The sequence below is a fragment of the Drosophila miranda genome, chromosome 4 (assembly GCF_003369915.1).
Source record: "Drosophila miranda strain MSH22 chromosome 4, D.miranda_PacBio2.1, whole genome shotgun sequence".
Classification (NCBI taxonomy): domain Eukaryota; kingdom Metazoa; phylum Arthropoda; class Insecta; order Diptera; family Drosophilidae; genus Drosophila; species Drosophila miranda.
This window is the reverse complement of record NC_046677.1, coordinates 13,194,999-13,203,294: the sequence shown is the minus strand read 5'-3', so window position 1 is coordinate 13,203,294 and position 8,296 is coordinate 13,194,999. Positions and strand designations below refer to the sequence as shown.

Sequence of the window (8,296 nt, the reverse complement as noted above, 5' to 3'; positions counted from 1 at the left end):
TGTATCTTTGTGTGTCTCTGTGTGTGCAAGGGCTAATCAGGAGGAGGCCGAGAACGAAGTGCGACCATTTCTCTTTGTGGCCAACCGCCATTAACGTTTATTACACCCACCAAGTGCCAGCAAAAACCAAAGAGCACAGGAACAAGGAAAACCAAAAAAAAAGACAGAACAATATAAAGAAACAATGGGCGAAAAAAATATAATTAAAAATAAACATTACGCGGCGACAGAGAATGGAAGGAAAAATGTTACACAAATCCAAGAAACGAAGGAAAAAAAAGAAAGGAAAAAACGAAAAGACAAAGGAAAAAAGCAGCCAGCAAAGGCAAAGAAATGTGTAATAAAATGAGAGTAGCAGCCAGGTGAAAATTGCATTAGTCTGAAGAGCAGAGAAAAGTGGAGTTTCCCAAGAAAATTGAGGGTGCTTGGTTGCCTTCCACAGCAGCATTTTAGGCGCTTAATTGAGCGTTTTAGTTATGCTAATTGTTTGAGGGGCAGCAACTACAAGTAAGCCAGGAAAATGGCCAACCGAGGGATGTCCTTTTTCTGGGCGGTCGGTCGATGGCTCCAGCTCGCATTTATTGTGTGTCATTTGTTATAAGTGAAATGCCTGGGACCATTAAGGGTGCTGGCCGGGTGGGCGTGAGGCGTTGACGAATGCATTCTAATTAATTATTTTATTGTATGGAAGAACGAGCAAATTGGAAATGGACTACCGGACCAATCTTGTTATGAAAACAGAAGATTTGTGTAAGAACTAATTTGTTGAAAGGACAGTGTACACAGATTATTATTATAAGAGATCAAATTATTAATCTATACATTTTCCATTGAGTTACGTATATGCTTCTTAGCCATTATATTATTATTTCAATATGTACTATGAAGCAACCGTCTACTTACTTTCCTTCGGTTGTATCCCAAATTTTTCAACAAACCAAATTAAAAACTTCTTATTTTTCTTCGCTTTTGGTTTTTATTTTGATTATCTACCGTAAATACTTATTTCATACATATCTCGATTTTTGGTTTTCGTTTCATTTATATATTATATACAAGTACAATACATACTATATATGTTTTTTTTTTTATAGACTTATAGGCAATATTAAGACTTACAATCTAATTGCTCTTCTGCCCTTTGCCAATCCTCTTAATTCGTTTTTGTCTTTGTGGATCCTCCATTATTTTGGTATTACATTTATATATATATAAATTTATATAGCACATATACATACATATATATAAATATCATTTATATCAATTATAAATAATCTTGACTTTGATATATAAATATATTTTTATAGAGAACTGAAAGTGAAAAGCTTAGCACAACATTTTCCGTTTTTTCTTCATCATTTGATGAAATGGAGCGGTTTTGATGTGGTTCCAAAAAGGACTCGATACGGTTTTTGGGAACCCCTTTTGGAAACACCTCTTCAATTCCCCTTTTGTCTCTTGAAGAAATGAACAAATATATCGCTGCATTTTTTATGAAATAGCTCCCATATTTTATAATGGGTCGCTTTTGTGTGTCTTTATATCTTTTTTTTTTGTTGTATCCCATAAATGCATTCGAAGTTACTTTGAGCTAGCTGAAACGAGTGTCTTGTGTTTTTAGTGTATGAATGTGTAAATATTTTAGATACATTTTGCAGTGGTTGCTTTTGCTTCTGGGTCTTGGCCTAGGGCTGAACTCTCACATCTCTAACCTCCTCAGCATCGCATTTGCTCTGCTCTGCGCATTCTGGCATCTCTACGGGTATATGTATTGCTACAGCTCTCCTTCCAACGCGCTCCCTACTCTCGCATACCGTTCATCTCCCCCTCCCCATCATGTGGCACAAGAGTTGCATGACAATTGAATCATGTTAATTGCCTGATGCAACTGCTGCTGCTGTTGTTGCTGTCGTTGGTCCTGCCGATTGTGCATCCTCTCCAGCTGCAGTCGGACGCCCGGAGGCCATGAACCCGCCGCTGCCGTTGCTTTGTGGCGCTGACCCGCATGTGTCCGGAATGTGTCCGGTGGCTGGTGCACCTTCTGTTGCTGCTGGTTGTGCCACTCGCTGCAATGCCGGCGCCGCTTGTTAGCGCCTGCAACTGCGACACTAATTGCCTGCCTAGCGTCCAGCCGAGCACCGCCAGCAGCGATCCACTGACTGCCAAAGATTGACTCGGACAGCAGCTGGATGAGCCCGAGCCCACGCCCCGCCAGGCGGCGCCACCATCCTCCGCTCCTTCGGCTCCGTCGTCTTCTTCGCCTGAGGAATGAAAGAGAAAGTCTAGCGAAAAATAGAGAAAGACACAGACAAATGCAGGCCATGTATTCGATGTATGTATTCTGGTTGTTCTTTGTTCTACTTATCGTCTCTTACGAGTACGAGGGCAGGTATTCTGTCAGTGCTATTGTGTGTGTATCGGCTGTGTGCTGTATTATGTGTGTTTCGTCCACTCGGGCTTCTCTAATTGGAGCTCTACTTACCCTGCAGCTGTGTCAGATAGCTGTTCTTCTTGCTGTGGAACTGCTCGTCTTCGTGCGTGTACTGGTCGTAGAACTCGTCGGGGCTGACGCGGTTCCCGCTGGCCCCTCCGCTGCCGTACTTGGTAAATGGATCCGCCTCGAGGATGGTCTTCTCGGTGGTCTTCCAGTACACGTCGTGCAGCTGGGCACTGCACCGGAGCTGCAGGGTCAACCAATTAGCGGGTTAAAAGCCATTTCTAGCACACATATTGGACATCCTCGACTCACCTTTAGCTTGCCGTTGTCGAAGTGCTGATCGGTGACCACGAAGTGGATGCCCACAATGGAGGTCTGCATATCGTTGCGAGTCTCCACAACGATTTTGTGATGCCGCACGTGCGAGGGATTCACCTGGAACAATTATGGAGGATTTTTCAAAACATCAAACAAATTCACAATTAAATTAAATTAAGTTTGAGATATTGAGAATAGCTGCAATACATTTTATTCTCTACCAATCCTTTTCAGTTTCTACAGCCTACCCAAAGCATAGCGGGTAAAACGACCAAGCTAACAGGATAAAAACGTAATTTGTGCAATGCGAGATTTCAAAAACTTTTTTTTTGACTTAATGCTCAAAAATTCGAATCTGACATGGTACGCAAGCTGCAGCTGTAAGGTTTATTTCAATATTCCACGTACTCTTTCAGCTACCCAGATTTCAAATTGGAAGCCATATTTTGAAGTAAATGTGTTTTTTGTTACAGTAGCTACGACAGTTACTTAAAGTAAATTTAGAAACCAAGAATACCCTAAATATCGGGCAAAAATTGATGCTGTTAAAAAAAATAGATATATAAAAAGTTACTTTTGCAACTTCACTGATCTACACAATGACAATAATTAATATTAATTTATTTTTTTTTGTTTAACTTTCCTGCGAATTCATTTAAAAACTAAGCAAAACAATTTTTTTTTCATTTTTAAGTTTCAAAATATTTCTTTAAAATGTTTAAAACTACTTTAATTTTTTCTACATCTTTCTGTAAAACCAGATGTATGTTATATTCAGTATCTTGGGAGCTGGAGGTTTTCTGCTCCTTCTCCCTAGATTGGTCATTTCACCCACTGCGCCAAAGCAGCAAAGACCAATACCATAGATGAAATTCCCTCTGAATTGCAAAATATGGGTCACAGTGGCGTTAGGCAACAGCTAACCAGGCAGGTGTCTGCGCTCGTAAGGGAAGGTATTTTAAAACAAATTCCTGGGCCATTATCCCTTTTGGCGATTGGGGATGCCCTGCCGGGGCATTGACTTTGATTGACTTCATGGCTGCAAATTAATTTGTCTGTTGCCCCGCAACCACCGCGATCTTCCTCCCCTCCACCCCACCGCTTTTAAGGTACCACTTGAGGTTTTTCTTTCGGAAGGGAATGCCAGCTTGTTTTCCTTTTGTTCCTCTATTTTGTCAGTTGTTCTGTTCTCTCGCTGGAATAGTTGATTGTTGACTGATTTTGGTGGTATGTTTCTCTGGCTTATTGTTTAAGCGGATTTTGTGGGCAACAGAGCGGACGGGGGCTGTTGCAGGGTAGAAATAGCGACAGCTCCGCATATCCAATCAACCGGCCTTCGACCATCGACCATGGCCAAGTCCGACTCTATAGCTCGACAACCAATTCGTGCACCCAACGCGGAATTGCGGTCTCTGTAGGTATGCGTGTGTATGTGTATGAGAGGGGGTGTCGGTATGTGTGTGTGTTTTGTTTTCCTGCCACCACCGCCTCACTGCCACCTTCCTCTGTGCTCCTATTATGCAGCATCAATAAGCATTGTTAGCCGTTGAGTGACGTTGAAATTGGCGCTGCCTGCTGTTCTCTTGCTAGCTCTCTTTCTCTCTCCCTCTTCCTACATATCTCTTTCTCTTTCACATATATATATATTTACATATGTAAATATGTAAACTAATTATTTAGGCAAAAGTTTATATCTTTTATTTTTTATTTTGTGTTTTGCTTTCCCGGAAAGTCACATTACCCCTTGAGGTTGATATTTTATGGATCGCTAGCATATTTAGCATAGGAAAATATCAATGCATAAACATAATGAGACAAAAAAAATATCTTCCATCTATGCAAATTACTAATTTTAGAACACTTTGTATTCATTGTTTTTGTATTGCTCTCAGATGCATGTCATGACATCCATATTAAAAATTACAAATTTCAAATTGCATATATATAAATTGTTTCCAATTTAATCCATTATTTCCTCTTCAAAAATGCAATCTGTCAGAAAACATCAAGTTCAAAATTTTCTTTTAAAGTTGTGCTTAATTATTTGATTCGAGCTACCTTTATCTTTCTCCGACTACTTAAAAATCTGTTTGCAATTGACACCAACAATTAGTAGGCGTATGCCTCGGGAGTAAAAAAAACGGAGTTATGTAAAATGCAAAACGCTGAACTGGGAAAATTGTTTGCCGACTCGAGTGCTCTTTTAGCTCTCAATTTGGCCCATTTCACAATGCCAAACCCCACTCGGAATATTCCCCAAATGCTAACGGAACCGTATATTTAAAACGTTTCCCGAAAGTGTAGGAGAAAAAAAATGGACGGACTAAGTTTGACGTTCGATCCATTCCGGGGCGGCATAATGAATGGGTGTATGGTGTATGGATATGGATGGGAGTGTCACCAGTGCGTAGTTGATCTCTACGAATGCGTGTGTTTTTCTGGTAATTACATAGTGGGCTTAACCTGCCCTCCCTGTGGCCCCGTTCCACGCTTCCCCACAGCTATTCGACCAAAAACAGACGCATAAATTCCAGCCAGATGCCAACGCTTAAAAACAAGAAAATTGTGTTTGCATAATTTCGGGCGCATCTAGTGCGAACGATGACGGGGCGCATGACGGGGCTGGGCTGCGGGTGTGGGGCTTTTCAATGGTACTCACCTCTTCATTATTCACTGTCCATGTGAGATTGGCCGCGGGCCGGGAGTGTCGCGATGTGCAATTACCTCGCAATATGTCGCCGACCCGGTATCGGGAACGTATTCCCGTTATGAATGGCGCATTGTGCGGTGTCTCTGTAAACGGTAGAGTAAAAGAGATGCCATCAGATATCAGAGGTAGGTATGTATGTAAGTATGTATGTATGTATGTACCTGTATACTGGAAGGGATGGGCGACCCGGCTTGACCATCGATGGTCACTATATTTCTGATACACTGCGGCATTGAGAAACCCCCGAATCTGACCTGAAACGATGTCCGGCTGTCCGGCTGTCCAGCTGTCCGACTGTCAATTGGAATCGCTGTGTGTGTACCTGGTTTCTGAATGTGCCTCAACCCATTTCATAATTTAAATATTTGTGAGCACTGGAAAATCCAGTCGGAACGTCCGTTCAGTCGGAATAAAACGTTGAATATTCTTAGCAATAAAAAACAAATGCTTATCCACATAAAGCTGTCAAAGTCACTTCACTTACTGTCTGTCTATTATCCATAAGAGTCAAAATGGGAATCTACAAACAAACTCTCCCCCCAGGCAGCACATAAGACATATATGTAAACATGAAATAGACACTTCCAAAAGTTTGTCAAGCCAATTTGAGTCTACCTCCGTCAACATATCGAATGCCCCTTGAAAACCCTCCACTGAAAAACACACAGTCACAGTCATAGCCATAGTCACAGCCACTTCGACAGTTTATTGACCGTCTCTGGCTTTGGCAAAACATTTGCACTCCGGGCTTTCATTTTGTTTGCTCGCCTAAATATCTTCATCTTCGTCTCGTTTGCCCGCAAATCTCCTGGTATTTTGTCTGCTTAACTGCCAAAACATTCGAACTTCAAGAGTTTATTTTTAAGTTTAAGTTGTCATGTTCACACACAAGCTTTCCAGTTACTTCTGGCCACGTCAGTTTTGTCCTGGCCAATTGAACTCGTCCCCTCGGTCCACCACATATGGCAGCTGGTCAACAGGCAAGTTTGTCCCAGTCATGGCCTCCGGCTCGGGTTAGTTTGATTTCTAAGTCTTGTATCAAAAACTTGAACTGAAAACTGATTTTGTTTTTCATTGAATGGCTAAAAGGATTAAAATTACTTGAGTTTTTTCGCCTTAAAGGTTTCAAATGTTATTTTTAGTATTTCCCCGCCTTGTTTATTGCTCACTTGGTGACTTCCTGCTCCGCAAAAAACTCTTTCAAAGATATCACAGGCATACAATAATGGCCCAAAAATTGGTATCTGACGATTCCTTTCCTTTATGCGATTGCCTTTATGACTTACCAATAACCTCCAATTCGGCAGCCGCTATTAATGTATGAAATGAGGGCGCATCCGCCGAAACTTCGCAACTGTATTTACCGGATGTTGCCATTGTTACCGCATCCAGCACCACTTGGCTCTCGTTCGAGGATACGCGCTGAAAAAAAGGCAAGGAAAAAGCAGCACGATGAGGAAGTGACCGAAATAAATTTGCTTAAAAAATTGTACTGAACAAACATATAAGTACATATATTTTTTATTTACGGGTACGAGTATGTGTTCGAATCGTGTATGCTGCCTGTCTGAAAAATGGTCCCACAAACGTATCTCGTTATATTCCTTCCGGTTTCAAAATATACGAGCATGCATGTGGATGTATTTTTTTTTTGAGAAAACTTTCATCGGTGGCCCTCATTTATACATTTATATTTTTGTTATTATTTGGATGCACGCTTTTTTTGTATATACATATATAGCACATACCTACTCGTATATTAATGAAATAAAAACAGGAATAAGTAATATAAAACACCGCACCTTTAATGTCTTTATTTCAATATTTTTGTTACAATGTAGTAAAACAGCACCACACCCTGTAAATAATAAAGTGACATTTTTGAGCTCTTTGGGTTTGTCCAAAGTCTATAACCACATCAAATATTGAGCTTACAGAACTCGTTAATTCCATACAACCTTTAGATTGGGAAATATTTTATTTTTGTTTTCCCCATACTTCAAAAACGGATATTGTTGCGCCCATAAAAAACATTTCGAATGTTGTTTTAACATTTTTTTTTCCCAAAATATATTGTATTTTTCGCTGCGTTGGTTTTTCCTATTCCAATTTGGAGCAAACATTTCTATTATATTCTCTGGCTATTTTTGCCCGGCTGCAGTGCTGAAATATTCTTTAACTGCAAAAGAATCCAATTCTACTTTTCCCCTTATTTTTCTGTCACATGAAATGGAAAGAGAAATGGGTATGGAAAATGCAAAATGGGAATACACGCAAAAGCGGAGTCCAAATAAATAAAACGTCAACGTATTCTTTATATGCCTGAATAATTTTCGAAAATTGTGAAACAAGTTAAAAATGCCACTATTTATTGAAAAATATTTGTAGCTGAAGCACTCCCACGGACCCAGTACCAGAACCAGGACCAGTGCCAGTCGCAGCCCGATCCCGAATCGTGACTGCAAAAAAAGCTCAAGACCCAAACGGGGATTCTAAAATGTTCAATAGTCGAACATTCGGGAGTGTATGTGTGGTATTCCGACTACGTAACTGCCGTCAAGCGGAAGTTAAAAACCGTGTTTTGATTTGATTGCGCATCGAAATTTCACATGTGTCTGCCCATGCTCCCTGTTCCCGCATCCTCCGCATACCCCGCTGTTAACTGAGGCATTTGGTTCAATTCGAATGCCCCCCAAATGCAAATGTTTTACATTGTTGAGGCCGCAGAGCGTTTAGTTTAGTTTAATTTATTTAGTTTTGTGCTTTTGTTCTTTTTATTGGCTGCACAAATGGCATAAAGAAAAGTAAAGCCAGAATATCACTAGGGGGTT

The 8,296-nt window shown here is 40.6% G+C and overlaps 1 protein-coding gene across 2 annotated transcripts in view; it reads right to left on the bottom strand.

The window, feature by feature from the left end:
* Positions 1-967: 967 nt before the first annotated feature.
* The window catches only part of LOC108163893, a 57,798-nt gene continuing 50,469 nt past the window's right edge, over positions 968-8,296 (bottom strand). Inside the window, exons 4-8 of one of the 2 annotated variants that reach the window (XM_017299412.2) lie at positions 6,752-6,887; positions 5,415-5,548; positions 2,750-2,872; positions 2,483-2,681; positions 968-2,282 (exon numbers count right to left, since the gene is read on the bottom strand). In XM_017299412.2, the coding sequence (XP_017154901.1) occupies positions 1,867-2,282; positions 2,483-2,681; positions 2,750-2,872; positions 5,415-5,548; positions 6,752-6,887 (1,008 nt within the window). In that variant the 3' untranslated portion in view covers positions 968-1,866. The remainder of the gene's footprint in view (positions 2,283-2,482; positions 2,682-2,749; positions 2,873-5,414; positions 5,549-6,751; positions 6,888-8,296) is intronic. The other variant, XM_017299413.2, reaches the window with a different exon arrangement.